Genomic DNA, 27,900 nt, shown 5'->3' with positions numbered 1-27,900 from the left:
AGATCACATTAGTAATGCTACCTTATGGATAAAACAATATATTTAGCAAATATGTTGGGGTAGTTACCCCGTATCAAGCTGGATGAATACACAGAAAACCATAGTACATAAAATTAAAAAAAAATATTGGTGTATTTACTAAATTTACATTTATACGAGAGATCGGATATTAGCTAGCATCAGTTTAAAATAACAGGACAGACTTTGTACAGTGCTAAGTTTACAAGTTTCGGACTTAGCGCAATTGGCATCTTCAATGAGATATTCGATATTCTGTTCTCTTTGGTAGTATTCATAGACAGCCTAGCATGGCGTCAAGACTACGTTAGTAAGGTTATGTCACAAGAGTGTGCTTGAGTGATAAATATTTTATCACAGCTGATAGCGTTGTGTTTTGCAAACAGACATTGCTTTTTCGTATGTTTGATGTATTAATGGGTGCATGCTCATATAAATTATAGCAGTGGAACTACACTTTATGTATGTATGACTTGAGTTTACAGACTTATTTTAATATTGTATTTTATAAACACTCGTCATTTAAACCATGCGAATCATGTTTGAAATTTTTTTGTAAATTTTTTAAATTTTCATGTATTAGATTTACATTTAATGTTAGTGCCGAAAATCCTGTCAGTACCCCAATAGTTGTTTTTGTTTGTTTTAGTTTTTGGAATTATATTAACTCGCATGTGACTTTGAGACCAAGAAAATCTTGATAGTTGATTGAATTAACTTTAACTTGTTATTTTTTTGTAAAGTTAACATTATTAAAATAAAAACGAATAAATATTCGTTTTTTATTACAATACATACTGTTGAATTGAATTAGAATTGTTCGTATTTTAACCACCACTGCTTTGTATTTTGTAGCTTTAAAGAAATTTGTTTTATACAGTATGTTTTTAAACTTTGTTAAACTCACCGATTTTATTTTTTAAATTTTATTTTCATTACTCATATTTAATAAACCATACAGCCGAAATTTAACTACGTCGTTTAATTAAAGAAGTTTATATTTCTTTCCATTGACTAAACATGGTTATACAACCGAAATATATATATATATATATATAAAACCTTATTAATCCACTTCAACTTTTATGTTGAAACAATTCTTTAAACGTCATCTGTAGTACTACACTTTAAAACCTCTACATTTGCTTCTGTGGCTTTCCTGTTGTCCATGCAGTAATTTTGAGCAATTATTTGATAACCTTCAATTTCTTTTTCACACTAATACACCCTAGTAGGTATGCGTAGAATTAGGAAAACACAAAATGCTAAATGTCAGGAAGCAGGTTTGGGCAACAGGTGACCATGCAATGTAAAAGTCTATGCCGAATTATTAGTATTCTTGTCAATTAGCAATCAGTTTTGTTGAATTATGGTGACTTGTTAAGATACTAATCTTCTGTGGAAACAGTTTATGGCTAAGGTTACAGTTTTACGGGGAGAGGAATGAAATTCATATACTACCTTAATAGTCGGACTCTTGAGTCAGTCATTGAAGATGACTGACAGTGCTCTTTGAAAGATGATTGTCATACACATGACTAAGAGCATGAAACATGTAGTGTAGTTTCTCTGTAGTAACTACATTTCCGTTTAAACAAATTTGACCAAGTGTCTATGAGGTGGTGTAAAGTATTGCCATTTGTAATTTTATCCCTAACCTCACTCCACAAAAACTCATCTTTAACCCTAACTTTTCTATACAGAATGAATAAGATAATAGGAAAGACTTCCCTACATTTTTAATATTTTCTTCAGATACCCTCAATCATCTTGTACTCTTTAATTCACACAGATATCCAGTCATTTCAAACCAATTATGCCATGGACAATTGTTATTGTCATGAAGGAACAGATTCACATTTAGCAAACTACAAAATCCTAAAGGCTTTTTTTTTCAGGAATTGGCATGTTTGCTAGTGGGGCTGTCAAGTGGCAAGATAGGGAATTTATTTATGGCCATGTGCGCCACTATAACTATCCTTTTTGCCCAGTGTTTATATTTCTTAAATCAGCATTGTACACCTCATCCAAGAGAAACAACAAAATTAAAACCCAATATTCTTTTTTGTACACCTGGTATTGTTGTTATTATTTTGGGTACTTACGTATTAACACCACCGCAGCTGTTTAGGTTATGTTGACTTTGTGTACTGACAAATCGTACGTATATCAAAATAATCTAACTAATTATAACTTACGCTCGCTTTGCTCGCTAACCTCTTATAATTAACATTAAATATGCATAATATATACAACTTATTAATATAACCTTAATGTTATAGCACTGAAATCCAATTAATGCTAATCCACCGAAATCCGATTGACTACTTTGTTTTTAAATAAAGCTGTAGCTGCGGTGGCGAATACGTAAGTACCGTTAATTATAAGAGGTTAGCGAGCGAAGTGAGCGTAGGTTATATTTAGTTAGGTTATTTTGATATATGTACGATTTGTGAGTACACGAAGTCAACATAACCTAAGCAGCAGCTGTAGCTGCGGTGGCGTTAATACGTAAGTACTTTATTTTGTTTTTAACACCTTTTTTGTTTTCTTTTACAGACGTTATACAAGATAAAATGGTTGATGCTGAAGCACAGGAACTAGAGATAGGTGCATTGCAGAGTATTTATAATGATGATGAATTTAATAGTTACAATAACAGTGATGGATTACTGTGTGCTCATTTCTATGCATTTCTTAAGTTACCAGAAAGCTTTTCAATAGTTTTTTGTGATGATTCAAGTCATTCAGGTAAATATTAATTTATAATGTTATAGTTCTATTAATAGTTTTTGTGGTGCATAATTTATTTATGTACTTGAACAAATGCTAGGAAGCTTACTCCTGAGAATAGTAATTGAAAAAAAGAAAAAAATTATCATTGGAATAATAAGAAAATAGTGTGTTACTATTTTTTTTTATTTCTTTTTCATAAAGTTTGTATGTATTGGTATATATTCAAAACATTCAAATGAATCTGTGTAGATAAATTTGCCTAGAATCAATATTTGTGGATGAACAGAAATGTAAATTATTTTTCAAGTTCTAAAAATGCTTCTATAATTATAATTTTTCACAAAAAACGATTTTGAATTGTGTGTGGTATTGTGTTCGAGAATTCAAATGTTATTTGTTTAAATATTAATCATTTTCAGCTGCAACTGATAAAATTGTATTGCAATATAAATTTTGATACAGATATTTTATATAAATGTTCTTAGGCTGTTTTTTGTTACAGAAATGAAGCCAAAAAAATAAAAATTGACTCAAAATTTAAGTTGTATAAAATTAAATAAATTATTGGCCACAAGTATACTGGGCTAAACAACTTTAAAAGCATAGAAGAATTTATTTAGATAACATACAGATTCCGTTGACATCTCATTTCATAGCAAAACACATCAAGTTTTGACTCATGCAGTTCATTAGTACCGAATCAGGCACAAGTACTGTCAAAAATAAAAATATATACATTTACTGGGGCGGAATATGCTGATTGTGTGTTTTGGTTTCATGATTTGCTGTTAGCAACTGCAGTTCAGCGTAATTTTCGTAAGAATGTGGTAAGGAGCCTCCTAGTAGTCGTACAATTTACTCTTGGCACCTAACTTTCACATTAAGACAGGTTGTTCTGTTAAACATATAAAATCACCAGGATACCCACGTGTCCTTCAAGCCACTGTGGAACAACTCGAAGAAAACTTTGCATGTAGTTCGAAGAAATCAACTTGACGTATGTCACGTGAGCCTGGCATTCCACAAACGACTGTTTATTGCGTATTTCATAAACAATTGTACTTGAAGCCACACAAACTACAATGTAATTTTTAGTGACATTAGCTTTATACATCAGTGGCAAGGTGAACATCCACAATTGCCAAATATGGGGTAGTGAAAACCCTCATGAAACTACAGCACATTCATGATAGCCCTAAGGCCAATGTTTTTGTGCCCTAAGCAAACAAAGACTATGCCTTGTTCTTCTAGGAGGCACCTGTAAATGTTGTCATTTATCTATACATGTTTCAACATTTTCTAATTCCTCAGTTAGAAGATGATGACCAAAATGGATGCCATTACTATCAGCAAAAAGTGCATCACTTCATTTCTGCTTAGAAGTCTGAGATTTTCTTGATTCTCTATTCTCAGGTCGGTGGATTGATCTAATTGCATGGTCACCTCACTTCCCAGATTTGACCCCGCTAGATTTTTTCTCATGGGGTTTCATTAAAGATCGTGTTTACATACCACCTTTGCTTGCTGATCTTGCTTTGAGCTAAGACTTCAAATTTGTAGAGGTAATGCTCAATTTATTGCTACAGTCTGGAATGAAATTGACTTCAGATGGGATGTATGTCGCATTACAATGGAAGCCATATTGGACCAAAGTGAATGTTGAGTGACAAACTTGATGGGGTTTTCTATGAAATGAGACCGTAACCAAATCTGTAAGTTAAATCAATAAATTTTTATATGCTTTTAAAGTTGTGAAGTGTTTTTTGAATCGCCCAGTATGAAAATCTATCTCATTTCAGTGACAGGTTTATTAAATTTTTATTTATTCTGATGAGGAAATTTTAAATTTTATTAAATTTTACCACCTTGATAAACTACATACATTTTTTTTTTAATAATAGTGCAATGAACATTATTTATAAATTTTTACTTTGCCATTATTTATGGGAAATGTAGTTAGATTGAGTATTTTATATTTTTATTTAAGTTGGATACAAAATTTGGACTAATCAAATTACATCCCACAAGAACTAATCACTTAGATCAACACTAAGGTAATGAAGTTAGAATCGTACTGCTTGCTTTAGTAGCAAGATAAACAAGCTAGATGGAAGCCAGTTTATTGGAGGCAAGTTATAAATAGAATTGTGAAATTCTGAATATACAATAGAGGTTACACAGTCATTTGTTAACGAAAATCAAGAGATGAAATATCAATCCTCTGATTTTTGCAATTTTATTGTTATTTTGAATACTTTTCTTTCAAGAGCATATCATTTTTTTTTGTCTTCATACATTTGACTGGTTTGATGCAGCTCTCCAAGATTCCCTATCTAGTGCTAGTCGTTTTATTTTAGTATACCCCCCCTACATCCTACATCCCTAACAATTTCTTCTACATATTCCAAATGTTGTTGCCTGTACAATTTTTTCCTTTTAGCGGACCCTCTAATATTAAAGCAACTATTCCAGGATGCCTTAATATGTGGCCTATAAGTCTGTCTCTTCTTTTAACAATATTTTTCCAAATGCTTCTTTCTTCATCGATTTGCCACAACATCACTTCATTTGTCACTTTATCCACCCATCTGATTTTTAATATTTTCCTATCGCACCACATTTCAAAAGCTTCTAATCTTTTCTTCTCAGGTACTCCGATCGTCCAAGTTTCACTTTCATATAAAGGGACGCTCCAAACATATACTTTAAAACTCTTTTCCTGATATGTAAATTAATTTTTGATGTAAATAAATAAAATTTGTGACTGAAAGCTGCTTTTGCCTGTGCTATTTGGCATTTTATATTGCTCCTGCTTCGTCCATCTTTAGTAATTCTACTTCCCAAATAACAAAATTCTTCTACCTCCATAATCTTTTTTCTTTCTATTTTCACGTTCAGTGGTCCATCTTCATTATTTCTACTACATTTCATTACTTTCGTTTTGTTCTTGTTTATTTTCATGCAGTAGTTCTTGCGTAGGACTTCATCCATGCTGTTCATTGTTTCTTCTAAATCCTTTTTACTCTCAGCTAGAATTACTATATCATCAGCAAATCATAGCATCTTTATCTTTTCACCTTGTACTGTTACTCCGGATCCAAATTGTTCTTTAACATCATTAACTGCTAGTTCTATGTAAAGATTAAAAAGTAATGGGGATAGGGAACACCCTTGTCAGACTCCCTTTCTTATTATGGCTTCTTTCTTCAATTATTACTGTTGCTGTTTGGTTCCTGTAAATGTTAGCAATCGTTCTTTTATGTCTGTATTTGAACCCTAATTTTTTAAAATGCTGAACATTTTATTCCAGTCTACGTTATTGAATGCCTTTTCTAGGTCTATAAATGCCAAGTATGTTGGTTTATTTTTCTTTAATCTTCCTTCTACTATTAATCTGAGGCCTAAAATTGCTTTCCTTGTCCCTATACTTTTCCTGAAACCAAATTGGTCTTCTCCTAACACTTACTCCACTCTCCTCTCAATTCTTCTGTACAGAATTTTAGTTAAGATTTTTGATGCATGGCTAGTTAAGCTAATTGTTCTGTATTCTTCACATTTATCTGATCCTGCTTTCTTTGGTATCATATCTGTAACACTCTTTGTGAAGTCTGATCGAACTTTCCCTTTTTCATGAATATTACACACCAGTTTGTATAATCTATCAATCGCTTCCTCACCTGCACTGCACAGTAATTCTACAGGTATTCCGTCTATTACAGGAGTCTTTCTGCCATTCAAATTTTTTAATGCTCTATTAAATTGAGATCTCAGTATTGTTCTCCTTTTTATCCTTTTCGATGTCCTTTTCTTCCTCTATAGTACCAGTTTCTTATTCATTTCGTTCTTATAACTCTTCAATATATTCCACGCACCGATCGATCTCTTCTTTCGTATTATAAATCAGTGTACCATCTTTGTTTAACACATTATTAGATTTTAATTTATGTACCCCAAAATTTTGCTGTATGCTCCATCTATTTTACCAATATTCATTTGTCTTTCCACTTCTGAACACATTTCTTTAATCCACTCTTCTTTCACTAGTTTGCACTTCCTGTTTATAGTATTTCTTAATTGTCTATAGTTTCTTTTACTTTATCATTAGCATTCTTATATTTTCTATGTACATCCATCAGCTACAGTATATAGTTTGAAATCCAAGGTTTTCTACTAGTTCTCTTTGTTCTGCCTAAGTTCGCTTCTGCTGATTTAAGAATTTCCTTTTTAACATTCTCCCATTCTTCTTCTGCATTTTCTATTTTATCTTTTTTACTCAGACCTCTTGCGATGTCCTTCTCAAAAATCTTCTTTAGCTCCTCTTCCTCAAGCTTCTCTAAATTCCACCGATTCATCTGACACCTTTTCGTCAGGTTTTTAAACCCCCAATCTACATTTCATTATCACTAAATTATGGTCGCTATCAATATCTGCTCCAGGGTTTTGCAGTCGACAAGTTGGTTTCTAAATTTTTATTTAACCAATATATAATCTAACTGATACCTTGTGCTTTTCCATGTGTATATTTTTCTATTATGATTTTTAAACTGGGTGTTGGCAATTAGTGTTCGTACAAAAGTCGGTTCCCTCTTTCATTCCTTTTGCCCAGCCCATATTCACCCACTATATTTCCTTCCTTGCCTTTTCCAATGCTTGCATTCAAATCTTCAACTATTATTAAATTTTCACTTTTATGTGTTTAATTGCCTTGACAATTTCTTTGTATACACACTCTCCCTCATCATCATGGGCGCTTGTACGCATATAGACGTTAACAATCATTGGTTTAGGTTTCGATTTTATCCTTATTACAATGATTCTATCGCTATGCATTTTGAAATACTAATCTCTTCCCTATCTTCTTGTTCATTACGAAATCTACTGCTGCTTGCCCATTATTTGAAGCTGAGTTAATTATTCTAAAATCATCTGACCAAAAATAAAAAAGTTGTTTTCCTCTTCCCACCGAACCTCGCTAATTCCTACTACATCTACATTTATCCTATCTATTTTCCTATTTAAATTTTCTAACATACTAACCTTTTTTAGAATTCTAACATTCTACACTCCGACTCGTGGAATGTTATTTTTTAATTTTCTGGTGACCCCTTCCTTAGTAGTCCCCACCTGGAGATCCAAACGAGGGACTAGTTTACCTCCGGAATATTTTACCAAGGAAGGTGCCTTCATCGTTGCTATATGAAAATGCAGAGAGCTACATTTCTTGGAAAAAAAACAGCTTTTCCATTGCTTTCAGCTGTGCAGTATTCAGAGGACTGAGTGATGTTGACATGACCGTTTAAGTCGTCCTGACCTACGCCCGTAACAACTACTGAAAGAGCTGCTGCCCTCTCAGGAATCATTTCTTAGTCTGGCTCTCAACAGATACCTCTCTGATATGGATACACCTTCGGTCCAGCTACTCTGTATCACTGAGCACTCAAGCTCCCTCACCAACAGCAAGATCTTATGTACTCATCTACGCACTATTTACTTTTTTTACTGATGGAAAGTCACATGATTATATTTTCAAAAACATTGTAGTTACTACATATTCAGACTTCAAGGGACAGAAAAAAAAACAAGGGCAAACAAGGGAAAGCTTTCGGCCTGACACAGAAATACAAGATTTTACAGAAATTTATTTTTATGTAGTCACCTTGTAATTAAATACATTTGACAAACAGCTTTCCAACTTTTCAATACCCTAAGTATAATACAATTCGTGCAACTGCAAAGTAAGTGGTTGTCTCAGTTTTGATCTTGTTCTTTGAAATGAATTTTCATTCATTAAGGCATTTCTTCAAATTTGGGAAGAGGGAGTAATTGCAGATAGCCAAATCTAGTTAATACAATGCCCATGGGAACACTTGAAAGTGTAGATTATGGAGTTTTATAGGAACAATTTGAAACATATATGCAGGTGCATTATCGTGGTGAAAGAGCACTTTCTTTTTGGCCAGATGTGGAAGTTTAGCATGAACAACATCCTTCAATCAGTCCAGTATACTTCACAGTGATGGTCCTGCCTTTTGCCAGGTTGTCTATGAGCACCACACCATGAAAATCCCAAAAAACCGTAATCATGATTTATTTTGCGTGGTTTATTTTTTATAATAAATCATGATTTATTTACTTTTCTTGTCACACTTTTCCTGTTGTTTGGTTTCTGTCATGTACTGGTGAATCCATGTTTCACCTTCTCTTTGTCTGTTTAGCCTCCAAAATCAACATAAGATATTACTTCAAAGGCTGAATGAGGATGTTATTTATGAATGTGAATGAAGTGTAGTCTTATACAGCCTCAGGTCAATCAGATTTCATATGCTGTTATGAAATGGAAGGGGTCACCAGAAAAGTAAAAAATAACATTCTACGAGTCGGAGTGTGGAATGTTAGAAGCTTAAAAAAGGTTGGTAGGGTAGAAAATTTAAAAAGGGAAATGGGTAGGGTAAACGTGGATATAGTAGGAATTAGTGAGGTTCGGTGGGAAGAGGAAGGTGACTTTTGGTCGGGTGACTTAATTAACTCAGCGTCAAATAATGGGCAGGCAGGAGTAGATTTCGTGATGAACAAGAAGATAGGGAGGAGAGTGGAGTATTTCAAGACGCATAGCGATAGAGTCATTGTAATAAAGGATAAAATCAAAACCTAAACCGACAATGATTGTTAACGTCTATATGCCTACAAGCGCCCATGATGATGATGAGGTAGAATGTGTATACGAAGAGATTGATGAAGCAATTAAACACGTAAAAGGAGATGAAAATTTAATAATAGTTGGAGATTGGGAAGCAATTAAACACGTAAAAGGAGATGAAAATTTAATAATAGTTGGAGATTGGAATGCAAGCATTGGAAAAGACAAGGAAGGAAATATAGTGGGTGAATACGGGCTGGGCAAAAGGAATGAAAGAGGGGACCGACTTATAGATTTTTGCACGAAGTATAATTTAATAATTGCCAACACCCAATTTAAAATTCATAATAGAAGAATATACACTTGGAAAAAGCCAGGCGATACTGCAAGGTATCAGATAGATTATATCATGGTTAAGCAAAGATTTAGAAATCAACTCGTTGACTGCTAAACTTACCCTGGAGCAGACATTGATAGCGACCATAATTTGGTGATAATGAAATGTAGATGGGGTTTAAAAACCTGAAGAAAAGGTGTCAGATGAATCGGTGGAATTTAGAGAAGCTTGAGGAAGAGGAGGTAAAGAAGATTTTTGAGGAGGACATCGCAAGAGGTCTGAGTAAAAAAGATAAGGTAGAAAATGTAGAAGAAGAATGGGAGAATGTTAAAAAGGAAATTCTTAAATCAGCAGAAGCAAACTTAGGCGGAATAAAGAGAACTGGTAGAAAACCTTGGGTTTCAGACGATATATTGCAGCTGATGGATGAATGTAGAAAATATAAGAATGCTAGTGATGAAGAAAGTAAAAGGCACTATCGGCAATTAAGAAATGCTATAAACAGGAAGTGCAAACTGGCGAAAGAAGAGTGGATTAAAGAAAAGTGTTCAGAAGTGGAAAGAGAAATGAACATTGGTAAAATAGATGGAGCATACAGGAAAGTTAAGGAAAATTTTGAGGTACATAAATTAAAATCTAATAATGTGTTAAACAAAGATGGTACACCAATATATAATACGAAAGGTAAAGTTGATAGATGGGTGGAATATACTGAAGAGTTATACGAAGGAAATGAATTAGAAAATGGTGTTATAGAGGAAGAAGAGGAAGTTGAGGAGGATGAAATAGGAGAAACAATACTGAGATCTGAATTTAAGAGAGCATTAAAAGATTTAAATGGCAGAAAGGCTCCTGGAATAGACGGAATACCTGTAGAATTACTGCGCAGTGCAGGTGAGGAAGCGATTGATAGATTATACAAACTGGTGTGTAATATTTATGAAAAAGGGGAATTTCCGTCAGACTTCGAGAAAAGTGTTATAGTAATGATACCAAAGAAAGCAGGGGCAGATAAATGTGAAGAATACAGAACAATTAGTTTAACTAGTCATGCATCAAAAATCTTAACTAGAATTCTATACAGAAGAATTGAGAGGAGAGTGGAGGAAGTGTTAGGAGAAGACCAATTTGGTTTCAGGAAAAGTATAGGGACAAGGAAAGCAATTTTAGGCCTCAGATTAATAGTAGAAGGAAGATTAAAGAAAAACAAACCAACATACTTGGCGTTTATAGACCTAGAAAAGGCATTCGATAACGTAGACTGGAATAAAATGTTCAGCATTTTAAAAAAATTGGGTTCAAATACAGACATAAAAGAACGATTGCTAACATTTACAGGAACCAAACAGCAACAGTAACAATTGAAGAACATAAGAAAGAAGCCGTAATAAGAAAGGGAGTCCGACAAGGATGTTCCCTATCTCCATTACTTTTTAATCTTTACATAGAACTAGCAGTTAATGATGTTAAAGAACAATTTGGATCTGGAGTAACAGTACAAGGTGAAAAGATAAAGATGCTATGATTTGGATGCTAAACACCCTTGAGAACTATTCAGTCAAATGTGTTTTTGGTGACTGTTAACAAATGCAGCATCCTTTCTTGTGGAAAGCTTTTTCATACTCAAAACATCACGTAAAAGTAGAGAACTAGGTCTGTTGATAATATTTGCGATGTCAGTGATTGTTTAATCGTTGCTATCTTTTGTGATTGTTTAATTCAGTATTGTGGATTGTGACAATTTCATCAGTTGTAACAGTTATTTGGGATCCTGAATGCTCATCAAATTGAATGGATGTATGACGAAGTTTAAATCCAGCAACCCATTTTTTCACTACAAATGATGAATCCTTTAAAATAGAGTCACTCTTTTTCCATCAATGTTAAACCTTTTAAAACAAAGTACTTTATAATAGCTCGTTTGCTTTTCTTTATCAAAACAAATAAGCTACTAAACTCAGGCATCCGAAACTTTGCAACATCCTCTAAAAAATCATATTTGAGAAGTTTCATAGTCATTTGATCATACTTACCCCTTCTCTGTGTCAAGCTGAGAAACTTCTGCATGCTCTTTGTATCATTTCAGAGAATATGTCACTATGTCAAAGTGTAGCTTTTTAATGTTATTTGTATAATAATATGTTATTAATGATATGTATATGTTTAATGTTATTTTTATATATATATATATATAAACCAAAAATTTCTTATAAGTTTTACAATATAATCAAATTCTATTGTTTAATATCTGCTATTATCATTTAGACCATTTGTCCCCATTACATCAACAGTTCAGTCTCCTTAAATATAATGCAGTTATTTAAAATTAATTTGTAATATAATTATGGGAAGTGTTTTTGTGGAAAAATGTGTAGATCGATATCTTCTGACAATTTGTTTTTTTTAATATGCTGAGTACATATATGTATATGTAAGTCAGAATGTATCTTTGATGCTCATTTAGTTATTAACTCTGAAAACAAAAGTGACTGTAGCCCAGTCAAACTAGACAAATCGAGTAAAATAAATCCCGGAGTTTTGAAAATTGGCACAATTTAGTTGATATCTAAGTTTGAAGAAATAAAAAGTTCTGGTGGGTGGTGGGTGAGCTCAAAGGGGGGGCCTGTAAAGGTGAGTTTTATGCAGGTAATCACCTGCATAAAAATTGAAGCTGACAAAATTTCTTATAAAAATGGTCCTATGCATTTTTTATGTAGGACCAATAGTTTCAAAGTTGTAGAAAGTAACAATATTTCCAAAAATTTTGATTTATTTACATATAACATGCTTAATGAATATTTAATATTAATATTAACATTAGTAATGAAAATTATGCATTATTAAGAAACAATCATGTTGCCAGGGTCGTATTGATCAAACAATCATTTCAGCAGTCACTTCTTTGTCCAGGCATTTGTCGTCTACTGAAGGGCTATTGGTACAGGCTCCCTCATAGCTCCTGCACTGTTGTGCAGTGGATTCATGCCTTGTGACACCCACATCGTGTCCCATAGCCTGTCGTACAGTTATAAAAAATTGTGCTGAGGTTAGAGGGAGGGAAGACACCGTAGGGGAAGACACCCGCCTAGTGACGTTCCGGTCGCTACACTACCTCCCCGTTCCTTGCCCTGTTGGGCTTTAACGGGAGTCGTCTTTCCATCATTTCAATTTCCATCATAAAAACAAACCATAACATGGTCTATAAAAATAACAGGATATTTTGCAAACAGAAACAATTGGAAACTTCCAAATGAGAACAGTAACATTGATAAAACTAATATTATCACTGTTATCTATCAGTTTCTTTTCTTCTTCTACTTTCACGATATGTAACAAAGCTGGCACAGTAGGTTACAGTGGATCCTTATTCTGCTCCTTCTTTCTCTTTCATCCTCCTTGGGCTGAGGGCAATTTGGAAGAACAAAAAATATCCCACTCAACCCATAGACCTTATACTATAATGGACCTGCCATAAGACACCTTCTTGCATGTCGACACAGATAGCGAAGGTGTCACCAGGGGCAAATGGCAAGATTATAAGCAGGAACAACTTTTTATTACTGTTGCAGCTTAACCTATTATGCCGATTGCTAGTGCCCCTGTGGTGGATACATTGTGTTTATGTTAAAACCCATATCAGCTAATCTCATGTCTGGTCCATTAGTATAAGGTCTATACCTCAACCTAAACCAACCTGTTGACTCCTCTTAACGGCTGCCTGTGGGGGAACGCCTGGCTAACCCCCTCCACCTGTCAATCATTCATCTTCACTGTAAAACTGCTAATTTAAATACTATCGACTGTAATTTAATTTTATATGCATATTATGTCCAAATGCTTGTGTTTGAGACCATTTATAACAAAGGAAAATGCAATAAATCCTAGTTCTGAGTAAATATGAAAACTTCTAAAGCTCATAGCTCCAAAACTATCGGTTCTATGTAAAAAAGGCATAGGATTATTTTGTAGGAAATTTTTCCAGCTTCAGTTTTTATGTATACACTTTTTTGCACTTTCAGAAATATTTTTCAAAGTTTCAGAGATATGAACGAAAAACTAAACAAAGTCACACCTTTAAAGGTCCTTTCTCCCTCGAGGTATCCCCCCCCCATCAGGACTTTTTATTTTCTTCAAACTTAGATAAAAAGGAACAACTGTGCCAATTTTAAAAATTCCGGGATTTATTTATCTTGGTGGCCTTTTTGTGTCTAATGTGACTGGGCTGTTTGTTATATTTTTTCAAATTTACAGATGCTGATTGCTGGGCTGATAGTAAACATAACTTTATATCAGTAGAGCATTTGCCCCCAGTTGAAATGTTAGCTGTATTACCATATGATTATCCATCCAAATCAGCCCCACAGTTTCATCTTTCTTGTTCTTGGTTGTCTGGTGATATGGTATGTTGTATTTATTTTTAATATTAATTATAGCTGTTTTAAGCCATGTACATGTAGTATTTATATTAAAATATTATTTCAGTATAAATACTACATGTATTGTAGTACTATCTACAGTGTTGTACTAATACTGTTACTTATTAATGATTGCTTCAAAATCTTGAACTGTTTGTGTGTCAATCTTCACAGATGATACAGCAGTATCCACATGTGAAGGTTACTATTTAAAAGGATTTGAAACTATGTCAGTAGTTCAAAAGGTTATTCATTGGATTAGACTTTAAAAATGTCTAATTCTAAACATGATAAAACTATTGCGTTGTGGTTTGTAGATAGATGTATCATCGTTAATCATGTGGAATTCCCATTATTGATAATGATAGTATTTCTGTTACCCATAAAAAGAAATTTCTTTGTTTTATATTAGATGAAAAATTTTCTTTGGGGTAATCAAATTGATTTCACTTGAAACAAAGTCAAATCATACTGTTTTGCTTTGAAGTGCAAATTATGCATATGTGTATTCTGTCTAAAGTATAATATTATTCTCTTGGTGCTTCTTCTAATAGTAAAAAATTCTGATGTGGACATCACATGACTTACTTGTACGCCTATTGAATTACATATACACATTTAAAAAAAATTAAAAGTCCATAAAATTTTATTTCATTACTAACTTAATTAATAACTTCTGATATTTTTTTGTTGTTATTATTGAACTATTATTTATCGTAAAATATTTTTTACAATCGGAAGTTAATAATTATTAATAAATCAATATATTTAAATTAAAAAAAAAATTATGTATACATATATATATGTGCACATATATGAAGTTGGATTTGAACTGATGTGCCTTCCCCTTGAAAGTTCCAAATATTTCAGTAATTAAAATTTTTTTTTGGCTATAATTCTGGAACCAATGAAAATAAGTATCACTTATGATATATTGTTGAAAAGCCCTCATTGAGGGTTTATTACTGCAGTTAAGAAAAAGTCCAAAATTTATATTTTTTTGGATTTTGGGCTTTTTTTTGGATACTTTTGGTTCAGTTGATTGCAATCAAAAGGAGAGGTGCACAGCTAGATGTTACAACAGTTCTAAATCAAAAATTTTACATTCTGCGGCTAATTGCTTTTGAGTTATGTGAGATACATATGTATGTACAGATGTCGCACCGAAACTAGTCAAAATGGAATTAGGGATGATCAAATTGGATATTTCCATTGAAATCTGAAAACCAAAATTTTTCGTGATCACAATACTTCCTTTACTTTGTACAAGGAAGTAATAAGGTTTAGTGATATAGAAATGGGCTCTTTCATTAGTTTTTATGGTTTCAATCAAACCAGACAATAGTAGTTTTTGTAAAATTCAACACAATACTAACACATGCTTATAAAGAAAAGGACCGTTTTTTACCTGTGTTGCCAATTATCAAATTATTTTAAAAAATCTTTCCACAAATTTATTTTAAATACACTTGAAGGATTTTATTTACAGAAATAATAATACTCTTCCTGATGAATACTACTAATTAAAAAGTAAAAAGCCCTGAATTTTCTTCATCTCCATTCAGCATATACGTAAATGTGTACCTAAATAATTTTCATTAATACCTTCTGAATTATGATTTATTTTTTATGTTGATACCTTCATGAATTTATCATAATATTATTCATTTATTTATTTTTAAACAAATGAGTATGAACTTAAACCTCATCCATTTTTTATTTTACAATAAATTGTATATTTTGTGATGCTGTACCAGTCAAAGTTTTATCACGTTTTCCCTTGATCCAGCTGGGCAAATGCTGGGATAGTTCTGTTATTTATCCATGCATTAGCAAATCTATTCATTCTTGATGTGATCTTTATAATGTATTATTATGTACTGGTCAGTTTATTTGGAATAACAAGCTTTAAGTTGTGTTAATTTAGACATGTTTGCTTATATTAGAATTACTTTCTTTGTCACAGATTCCTTTAAATTTTGCTTTCTAGATCATCTTTTGTTTCATTGTATTCCCCTTGCAGATTCATCCAGTTTTTCCATTTTTATATTTTGTGAAATGAGATAAAAACTGTTAATACATTTGTGATCTAATAGTGCTACAACTCCTGTATTTACTTAAATGAGATGTGAAATAAGTATGAGTTCTAACTGTCAAATTCAACTGAAGCTTGTTCATTACTGAACTTAAAAAAATATTGAGTGTATTTTTGTCTGTTACTCCATGTTGCTGGAATTTTTGGCTAATGGTATTAACAATCAGTGCCTGATACCAAACAGTAGTTCTTTTGTGTAACAATGATAGTGAATATTGTCATACATCCGAAAGTAGAAGTTTGTTCAGTTTTTTCTTCATTTGTTGACTCTTCTGTTAAGATTATAAGACATTTACTGACAACATAATCAACAATTATGGTACACTGATAATTAGATATAATTACATATTGCTCGATTTCCTGCATCTTATAACATATGTTTGAGAAGTAACTATACGCCTGTCATGCACTAGTACAATAATATGTAACATCAACTAAGCTTACAGTAGTTGTTGGAAATGGTTCCTATGAACATCCAGACATTTTGCATTCATTTCTTTTTGATATCAAAGACTCTCACTAGTTGTTCATGTGGAATGTTCGTGATGAAATCAAGCAGTTTGTAGCTCCTGGAGGCTAGGGGGTTTCCTTGATAAAAATTATTTTTTGCATAACTGCAGAAGTAAAAATCCAGTGGGCTAAATCTAGAAAATGAGGTGACCACAACCCCTTAGAAATGATTTGATAACCTCTTAAACTCTGAAAACCTCTTACAATAACTTCATGGTTTGCTTGGCTGCATTCATGGTTGTGCTGACTTGTTGAATCCAAATATTATTTATTTCATACTCTGTTAGCTCTTCCATGAATTCATGAATGATTTCACAGTAATGAGCTGAATTTATTGTTTCTGAGAAGAATATCAGAACTATTCTTATCCTCTTCTTTTTTTTTGTTTAATCTCTGGAATCACTGTAAGGTATTACTTCAGAGGATGATATGGATGAATGTAAATGAAGTGTAATCTTGTACAGTCTCAGGTTGACCATTCCTGAGATGTGTGGTTAATTAAAACCCAACCATTAAAGAACTGGTATCCACGATTTCATATTCAAATACATAACTAACTGCCTTTACTAGGATTAGAACCTTAGAATTTTCGACTTTGAAATCAGCTTATTTGCGATGATGAATTTACCACTAGACCCACCCAGTAGTCTGACTATTCTTCTCTTGGATATTGCAATCCATACCCAGTTTTCTGGTCATGTAGAGGAATCTCATGTAAAGCATTTGGATTGTTGACAGACTGTAAACATGAGTTCTATGCTTGCATATAATCCTGATAAATAAAACTGTGTCTCAATTGGTGTAGAAAACATAGTCCAAAATATTTTCAGAATTGTCTGCTAGATACTATTTAAACCATTCACAGAATTAAATTTACTTTCTATAATTTGGTTACTTATGAATTAGTTTCACTTTGTGTAGGGTGAAACCGAACTTCTTAGAAACTGCCTTTTGTGGAGTTGCAACACAAATGTTTTTCTATTTGCCCAAATTCTGCATAAACTTGTTTGGACCATGTTGGATAGCCGATGATATTTTTTGCAGTTTTTTGTTATCAAGTGGCTCTCTCTTTGGCATTCTGTGTAAATATCTTCTCCAACTCCTTATTTCTTCTTCACACATTTTATGCTATTTTATTGATTTTTCCCTGAATTTATTTCTTGGCCCCTGTACTTTAATTCTTGCACCACATTCCTTTATTCATTTGCTTGAAATGTCCATACCAATATTCTACTTCTTCTCTTTTACACTCAAACTCTAGTGTGGGGTTAGCGCCCTTACGACCCTAGCCTCTGCAGTTTTTCGTCTTAGTACACACTGAGCTGCTAAACTCTTTACACTGTACATATGGACCACATCACAAACACTGCATAAAGTTTTTCCCTTCCTTATAAATAAGTACATTGTAACAGGTTGTGGTTCATTGAAATCTGTTAAAAAGCTCAGGAGTGGCTCCCTGCTTAAGAAAGTAAATAATGAGGAGCAATGCTAAAGACTGTTAGGCCTTAAATATATAGGGGAAGATATAGTTAATAGTAGAGGCCCGTAAGATGCTGAATTTCAGCAAGGTAGTATTTTTTGCAGTGACTTGCCTGACGTTGATTTATGTGAAATTACAGAAAAGTTGTCACCACAGTCAATCATGTCAGTGCAGAAGATTATGAGAAGGGAGAATGGTGTTGATATACCAACACCCTCGCCTGTTCTAATGTTTTCTAGTCCCAACTGTTCCTGACCATTTAAAAGTTGGCTACCTTTCTATCTGCATGTGACCATGTATACCAAACTAAAAGGAACAAGTTTGTGCATGTTGCGGCTGCACAGGACATGATGACATCTCATGCACTAAGGCAAATGTATAAATTGTAAAGGTTTACATTTGGCAAGGTACCAAGAATGCCCTATTTGTAAAGAAGAAAATGCCACTTTGAAAATCTGTACTGAGCAGAAAATGTCCTTCCTTTGATATGTCTAGAATATAAAAATTGCTCATCATGAGGAATCCTGTATAACCTGATATAAATTTTGTGCTGGCTGTTTCAAACAACATATAAAAAAAGAAAGGATGTGCATGGTGTAAATAACTAATCAAATTGGTAGAAGCTTTGTCAGTAGAAGTAAAGGTGAAAATAACTAATCAAATTGGTAGAAGCTTTGTCAGAAATAAAATCCCTCACAGCTGCTGTTACAGCATTGAGTACTGGCAAGTAGGTAACTTCTAGAAAAACTAATTGTATTTATCTTAATCCACTTCAGTCATTACACCATCACATAAAGTTCCTGCTGCACCAATTACACAGCAAACAACCAAGATCCCTGTGATGGGATGGATTAAATGATCATCATCATTGTCTGGTACGACATTTCCTTCCTCGCAAGCTTCCTAGTTCCCTCCACCATCTCGAGGTTTCTACAAGGATATGGTTGATGAAGTGCCTGAAGAAGCAAAGCCTTTTTAAAGGTTATAGAATTAAAAAAGAAAAACTGGATAGTATTTGATAGAGTAATTTGCATGCAGAGTTTTTACATAAAACAAGAAAAAAAGAGTATTTCCTATGGCTACAAATATTATTCAATGGGATGTTTGCAGCCTCTGTTCATGCTGTGAAGATATTGAAATCCTTTTAAAGGAAGAAAATCCTTTATTACTGTGTCTGCAGGAAACTCACCTCCATCCACAGGTTGATGTATCCTTTGCAGTTTCGTTTGCAACTATCAAACTGAAGGCAGAGGATGTGAAGGTGTAGCTGTTTTCCTGAAAGAAATTGTAATAGCTGTTTGTATTCTGCTAGCAACAAACATCCCTGCAGTCCCAGTGAAGATATTGGCACAGTTTAAAACTAATAACTTCAACTTATATCTTCCACCAAATTCTGATATCAATAAGGATGATCTATCCAGTCTGTTACAGATTCCTTTACTTTGCCTAATAATTGGGAGGTTCAATGCCCATACTATTTGTGGGGCTCATCATCATGTTCTTCCCAAGCCCACTGTAGTTGATCGACTGCGGCAGAACTTAGATCTGTGCTTATTGAACAGTGATACATGCTTATGTCATCTTCATCAGGTACATTTTTGTGCATCGATCTATCCTTGTGTTCAGCGACCCTACTCCTACGTCTTACCTGGTGTGTTTCCAAAAACTTCTTTGGAAGTGATCACAGACCCATTGTCTCCATTTGTAATAGTGATTTGCCTCAGAGTCAGTCATGCAGATGAGTGGTTCAGAAAGCGAACTGGATCAGATACAAGGATTCCTTTGGTCGATACAATAATAGTGGTAGCTTGATCCATCAACTAGCCAAGTTTACACACCTGATACTCGATAGCGCAAATTAGTTTTATCTCATTAACATCTGGAAAGCCGAGACATTCTTTGGTGGGATGAAGACTGCAGGAATGCTCTTAAGGGATCGGTGCAGGGCTTATGCAATTTCAATCAAAAACCTACAACTGAATTGCTCTGCACCGTCCACAGTGCAAAGGCTGTTTTCTGTCAGGTTTTTCTGTGTGCTAAAGTTCTGGTCTCTTTTCACGAACAGGGGTTGCATTGTATAAAGTTTTTTTCAGGGCTATTTTTGAGCTGATGGTCGAGTGTGTACCTTCCCCAGTTTCACAGTCTTGCTGTCTGAGAACTGTTACAACGGTTTTCCGCCTTGAGAACGGTTTGAAAAAAGACCTCCAGGTTGCCCGTCGGAGAGACCTGAAAGGCCTTAAAATAAGGAACATTAAAGAAACTGTCAAGGGATTAGTTGTGGTAGCAGATGACATAGAGACCATTCAGGCAATTAGAGATCTCACGGCAGTTAAGCGACTGAATGTGAAAATAGACCTGAAGAGAACGCGTAGGCCTTGTATTATAGCCTATGATATTGACTGCAACCTGAACAACGAAGATGTCTTGTCCCTCATTAGGGAACAGAACACTAATTTGGATAAAGCCATCTTCTGGCGGAACTGCAGATTGGTGTTTGAAATGGGTAGGCGTGATACCCAGAAATATCATGGAGTCTCTGATGTAAGTTCTGGTCTCTTCCAAAAATTTATGTCCGCAGGCAGACTATTGATTTAGGGTCCTGCTGACTAAAGAGTACGTGGATGTCCAAAGATGTTTCAAGTGCTGCAGATATGGTCACAGGGCTAAATTTTGTAAGTTTGCCTTAGTGTGTGCCCATTGTGGCAAGGAGGGCCACAAATGTGATGATTGTTTGCATAGGTTCGAGGCTTTGGCCTGTGCTAACTGTAAGAGGTTGCACAAGAATCATGAGCACCCAGTTGTTAGTAAGGAGTGTGGCTGTTACTTAAGCGCCATTGCACTGTACTTTAATTCTTTAGATGGTTAGGTTTGGTCAACTAAATGCTCAGGGTGCTTATGTAGTCCAGGTTGAGTTAGGTGAGATTGTAGAGAGATGGAGCCTAGATGTTGTCCCTCTGCAGCACCTATAAATAATTAGGGGTGATCTGCTAGGCTTTCACAGCTGGAAAAAGTTTTGTCTAGGGCATACCTGTATGTCTGCTATTCTATGCAGGAAGTCGCTTGATAGTGTCTATACAGCAGGTTTCTGACATGCATCATGTGTGTTCAGACTTGGCATTTTGGGATAAACAAAAGAAAGTTTATTTTTTGAACAACTGATATTTTCTGTCAGAATTGCTGACTTTTATACTTCTTCTTTTTATACTTTAAAATGGGTTTTGATGTACAGTTTTCCATTTTCAGTTTCATTGAATTTGAAACCAGATTATGAAGTAAATTATCATATGTAGCAATATCAAACATGACTGTAAAATTAGGCAGTAATGTAAAAATGTTTAGTGATTTAGAGTACAACGGCACAAAGAGAATTCTTGTATATAATCACAAAATGAACATACATAAATCACATAAAATAATTAAAAGTGCTGTAACTGTGACTTTAAAGTAACTCTGTGTCTGAACCAGTTAGTCGAGTTCAGACACAGTGTGATTGTTAAATACCTTACATTTTGTGGTATTAAAATAAAGGGAGCTACATTTGATTAGAGAACCAACATTTTTGTGAAAAAATTTTACTGCAATTTTCAAATCACTAATGTGAGGTTATAACAATTTTTAAGTTATTTATTTGTAATAAACACTTTTTCAAAGATAGATTTTGTGCTAAAATTCTGTATTGAAAGTATGTAAAAAAAACTAACATGAAGTCACGTCAAGATTTAGTAGGAGGTTTTCTGAAAAAGTAGAAATTTTTAACCAATAGCCTATTAATATTCTGTTTCTTAGTTCTTTGTGTATTTTTACATGTTCCACATTCTTAGTTTACATTTTTTATTTTTCCTTTTAAAGTGTCAAATTCAGATTTTTTATTAAATTCCATTACATGATAATTATCTGTTTGGTGATTTTTATGTTTATAATTTCCAGTTGTACAGTTCTGAAGATTGACTCAAAAAAAATCAAAAGTGCAGCTGTTGATTGTTGTCATGTGATTGGGTTACTAATTAGAGTGTGGTCAAACGTAGCTTTTGTTTATTTTGTTTGCTAATTTAATCTGTTGTTTTATTTATTTTGTGCATTTTATGGTTCTTTTGTGCCTTTTTTATATGTATGTATTTGATGAATAAAATCAATGTAAATCATATTTGGTAATGCGTTACATATAGCATAGTTTCTCAGTGACCGGCAACAATAACAGATTACAATTTGTGATAAAACTGTAAACAATAGTCAATCAACTGTAACTGAAGAATTCCGCTGTACATGGTAGTTTTGAAAACCTCCTGAGAAAAGTAAAAGCTTTGTCATGTCTGAAATTCATTTATAAACTTACCTTTATTTATTTATATTTTTGTCAGTTGGCTGTGAACTGCAGTCCATTTTTTAATTTATCATCTTGTTTTGTCAATAATACAAACAATTTTTCTTTTCAGTTGGCAAAGTTGTGTAATAAATTGGATGAAATATGGAAAGAAAAGACATCGCCAGAAATACTTTATATATGGATCGAATTTTTGAAAGAAGAAACATTAAATTTTTTGAAGATAAAAAATAAATTACGTATCAACATATGTAATTTGAAGTCTGATAATAGTAAGCAGTCACAGAGTATTATTAAACAAACAAACGAAGTGGTTTTAAATAATAACAGTAATAATACAATTAAAGAAAGTGAAAATATTATTGATAAAATGACTTCAACGACCAATAGTGCTAATAATAATATTAACGAAATTGCAAATGCAGATGAAGCCTCTTCTGTTGTTAAATGCGATGAAAAAGAATTTAGTAGTGTTGATAAGGAAGATATTTTGAAAAATGATAACATAGATGTAGCGACTGTATCTGAGTCTAAACAAATTAGTTGTGATGTAGATGGTGATAATAGAAATAATACTTGTACTAATAACTATACTAATAATAATTGTAATGGTAATAATTATGGGAATAATTCTGTAAAAACTAATTATAAAACATTTCAAAGTAGGTTATTTTACAATAGAGATTATGGAGGAGGTAAAAGAAGTAATCAAAGAAACAACCACTTTTTTGATAATTATAACTATAATTATAAAAGACAGAAAGGTAGATATAGAAGAGGTTCATATAACAATATGAACCAGAGGAAACACACAAACTACGCTAAGGCCTGTGAAACAAATGGCCATTGTTCTGAGGCTGATAACAAGACAGTAAATGACATCCAAAAGAAGATCAGCGATTGTGATAATGTTAACAATATAACACGGTTAGGAAATTCAGTTGAGAGCACTTTAGTTCTACATGATGATATAAATTTTAGTGAAAGAAAATCAGGGAATTCACAGTCATCATCTTCTAAGCATTGTGATATAAACAAACTAAAAACATATGACAATAATGATTTAAGTGTTGCATCCAGTTCATCATTATTAAGTGGAGTTACTGAAGATGTTATACCTGTTAAAACTGGTGTTGTGAAAGAGACTGAGATTTTGATTTCACATAATATTGGCTGTTATAATGAAAGCAATTCACTGGTATCCGATGATAATATAAATCTAATTGTTAAGGAAAAAGAGAATGTTTACGATGGTGGTGAAGGTAATTGTAGTAGAAATAGTTATAATAGTGTAACTAACACTAAAGAAAATGTCGATTTCAGGGATAAAAGAGTCAAAACATGTTTATCGCAATATTATTTTAATAATTTAAAGAATTACTTAAAAAATTATAATGAAGACAGAATATTGACAGAATTCAACAAATCATATTTTTGCTGCATTATCTGCTATCAGGTACTTAAATTCTTTTATTTTTATATTCCTATTATCTGGTGGGAGTCTTAATTTAGTAAGTAAAACTTACAATGAAAAGTTTATTGTAATTGTAGGTTTTGTTATGCATTTGTAGTGATTATCAGTTTTAAATTGTATTAGTTTTAAGGTACTTACCTTACGTATTAACGCCACCGCAGCTACAGCTTTATTTAAAAACAAAGTAGTCAATCGGATTTTGGTGGAAAATGGGCCGATATAGAGTTTAACATAGATTCAAAACAGTCTCTTTATTAATTTTAATAAATTATATTTATTTATTTTATAAATATAATTTAACCAAACTTAACCTACGCTCGCTTTGCTCGCTAACCTTGACTAATTAACAGGAGTGTTTTGATTATTTAAATAATAAATAATTGCAATAATTACTGAATTTATTAAATAAATACTCAAAAAATTACGGTGTAATTAGTCAAGGTTAGCGAGCGAAGCGAGCGTAGGTTAAGTTTGGTTAAATTATATTTATAAAATAAATAAATATAAATAACCATTTTATTAAAATTAATAAAGAGACTGTTCATTTTCCATTGAAATCCGATTGACTACTTTGTTTTTAAATAAAGCTATAGCTGCAGTGGCGTTAGTACGTAAGTACCATATTTAATTATGAATGAATCGGCAAAACGTTTCCTCAATAACCACAGGTTTTCTTCTTTTTTTTCTGTTAGCCTCCAGAACCACCGTAAGGTATTAATGAGGATGATATGTATGAATGTAAATGAAGTGTAGTCTTGGGAGTGTCAGGTCTACCGTTTGTGGATACCGGTGTTCTTTGCTAGTTGAGTTTCAATTAACCACAAATTTCAGAAATGGTCGACCTGAGACTGTACAAGACTGCACTTCATTTACATTCATACACATCATTCTCATTCATCCTCTGAAATATTACCTTACGGTGGTTGCAGAGGCTAAGCAGAAAAGGAGAGTAGAATAATCACAAATTATTGTGGTGTAAACTCCTGTGCCAGACTGTATGGCATTTCCTCAGTAAGGTTGCAGCATTTATTATCATAAGTATATATATTTATATATATTTAAAAAAATGTTTAATATGATGAGTAGCTCGTTTGTCATGTAAAACCAACCTGGCTTTATGTGGTAATCATTTCAGCCTCGTATGAAACCTAGCAAGTAAGGTCTGACTTACAGGCAAAGAAACAAAAATTGAGTTAAAGGGATCAAGAGATATGGACATGATGAAGGACTATATATATGGAGCCATAAATTTGGTTTAGGAGTTAATCATGTACGTATCCGATTAACACAATTTGCTGATTCAAGACAGTGCTGAGTTGCAATCCTTGTCTCACAGCTTAGAAACCAGTAACTGTAAATATCTGTGAAAAGAATCCAGCACCCATATAACACTATTTCTGATGGTTAGTCATATGACCTTCAAAAAAGTTCCAAGATCATATGTGTGACCACATATTCAATTTAAAAATTTTCTGCTCTTTTCATTGGTGGGGTCAAAAATAGGTCATCCGTTTGAAAACTTTGTGTTAATCTTGAAATAAGGACAAGGTCAAATCCAATGTCACCATGAGTTTTCAAGGTTACCATGAATTGTCTCTTTCCAAAAAAAAAACTTTTTTTTTTGGTCATTTTTTTGTATTGTGCGTAGTTTACGAGAATATTGCCTGGAGTGATTAAAATGAAACTCTGAAAAAAGGTCCAGTTCATATGGAATATACCACTTATTCTAATGTAAAATTTCTGGCTCTTTTCATCGGTGGGATAAAAAATAGATCATTCCATTTGAAAAAATAATGTTAACCTTGAAACAAGGTCAAATCCAAGATCATGTAAGGTGTTCTCCAATTCGAGTAACTTTTGTTTAGGTCATTTTTTTGTACTGTGCATAATTACGAGGAAATTGCCTGGGGGGATTATAATGAAACACTGTATATATGGACAAAATACAGTATGAAGTATATGATCCCATCCGTAACAGCTCAAGGCTGTCTTCCATGCTTGGATAACCGTACTATCCACAACAGTAAGTTAAATGACCAATTTATTTAGATTTTGCTAAAAAAACTATTAATGGGAATAGGTACATCAAAATTTTTATCTTGCATACAAAATAGAAGTTTTGAAAAAAAAATGGATTTGAACATTATAATATTTTATAGTTTCAAATTTTGATTATAGGAAATAATTAATCTCAATTGTAATTTAATGAAGGCAAGGAGTTCTTGATCTCCTTGATTACGCTGAGATTTTGATATTTTACAAAATATCACAAAATCTATTTTTTTTTGTGAAAATGAAGGGGCCTAGGGGGGAAGAAGTGTCTGGTTGGGAACATGGCTCAAACTTTCAACAATGTACAATTTTTATTTTTCTGCAAGAAATGACAATTTGAAAAGAAAAGATTTTAATAAACAATGTTGATTTTGTTGGTTAAGTTTAAATAAAATAAAGATAAAACAAACTAATGTAAAAAAATGTTTTTACTGTATAATAATAAAAGTTTTTATCTATTTCTGATTTTAATAATTTTTGTATTTTAATTTTTGAAATTGCATTTTTATGATATGAGTATACATAAAAAAAATCACTACAGTTTTCATTTACTGGATCACCATAAAAGAAACAGTAGAGTTTGACGCATGAATTAAATACAAATAAAAGTAATTACAATTTATTGTTTTGTAAAATTTTTTATCCCAAATAGTTTTCTTATGTAATCGATTTCAGTTTGTATGCCCTTTGTTGCTTAGTAAATATCCAATTGATATTTAGTTTTTGCATGTAAGAAAAAAATTAACAGGGGTTATGTATGAACTTTCAAAACCTGGTTATTGAAAGTATTTAAGTGTGGTGGTAGAACATCTTGTTGAAAATAAATTTGATATAAGTTTTTGAATTCATCCAGTACAGGAAAGCAGTAGTCATTTAACATACCAAGTTAAACATTTCTGTTGATAGTTTTTTCAGCTACGAAAAAAAAATCTGATTACACGATTTTTCATTAAACTACATCAAATGTAAAGTTAATATTGTACACATTAAGTTTAAATGTATTGCATGTTTTTTCAAAAATAACATATTAGTTTCCAGATCTACATATTCATGAATTTGTGTATATTAACATATCCATTAAAGTGAAAAATAGCTTCATTCATAAAAATTACTTGAGAGATTTGTTTGAAAATTGTGACGAGAACTTTGACAAAGTTTATATTTACTGGGATTTCTGATTGCAGGTCATGTAATTTGTTTCAAGTTGTAATTTTTGTGATTAAACAATGTTTTTTCTTTAATAAAACACCTTTCAGAGAGTTCTGTTTGAGAAGACACTGTTTATTTGAACCAAGCATTGAATATTTGTTTTCATGTGATGGCTTCTTTTCATATGTGCTTTGAAATCCACATTGAACTAAAATTACTGACTTAGTTTGGTGTGCCACAAAACACTCTGTGCTTTTTCCTGAACATATAAATAAAGAAACACACCTTAGCAATACATAGACTAACACAGTGGTTAAAATGGCTATTACACAACCTTTTTGGGTAGAGATGTAGCTCTCCACAGTACTGCCAACGTAATGTCTCAAAATGCCCTTAATACTTTGAACTGAACTATTGAAACCCCACCACTCTTTTTTTTTGAACATTTTGAGGTCACGGTGGACCACTTTAGTCAACTCTGGTTCATCTTTTCTTTTTATTTTTCTTCTTGATTGCTTTGTAGTACTTCTTCATTATGTCAGATTTTGCTTTTTTGAGTTCTTCTGAACAAACCCTTGTTGTTGTTTTCTTTTCTTTAATTTTAAATCTGAAGTTTGCTTCTTATAGTATTTTTAAATTGTCAGTTTTATTTCGGAAATCTTCTATTGTGATTTCT

The 27,900-nt window shown here is 32.8% G+C and overlaps 1 protein-coding gene across 1 annotated transcript in view; it reads left to right on the top strand.

The window, feature by feature from the left end:
• Positions 1–333: 333 nt before the first annotated feature.
• Positions 334–27,900, top strand: part of LOC142326155 (uncharacterized) — a 49,906-nt gene continuing 22,339 nt past the window's right edge. The window contains exons 1-4 of the mRNA XM_075368385.1: positions 334–480; positions 2,578–2,769; positions 13,980–14,128; positions 22,662–24,005. Of these exons, the coding sequence (XP_075224500.1) occupies positions 2,595–2,769; positions 13,980–14,128; positions 22,662–24,005 (1,668 nt within the window). The 5' untranslated portion in view covers positions 334–480; positions 2,578–2,594. The remainder of the gene's footprint in view (positions 481–2,577; positions 2,770–13,979; positions 14,129–22,661; positions 24,006–27,900) is intronic.

This window comes from Lycorma delicatula, chromosome 6 (assembly GCF_047948215.1).
Source record: "Lycorma delicatula isolate Av1 chromosome 6, ASM4794821v1, whole genome shotgun sequence".
Classification (NCBI taxonomy): domain Eukaryota; kingdom Metazoa; phylum Arthropoda; class Insecta; order Hemiptera; family Fulgoridae; genus Lycorma; species Lycorma delicatula.
Note: the sequence above shows the minus strand (reverse complement) of the source record. Positions and strands in the feature narration are given on the sequence as shown.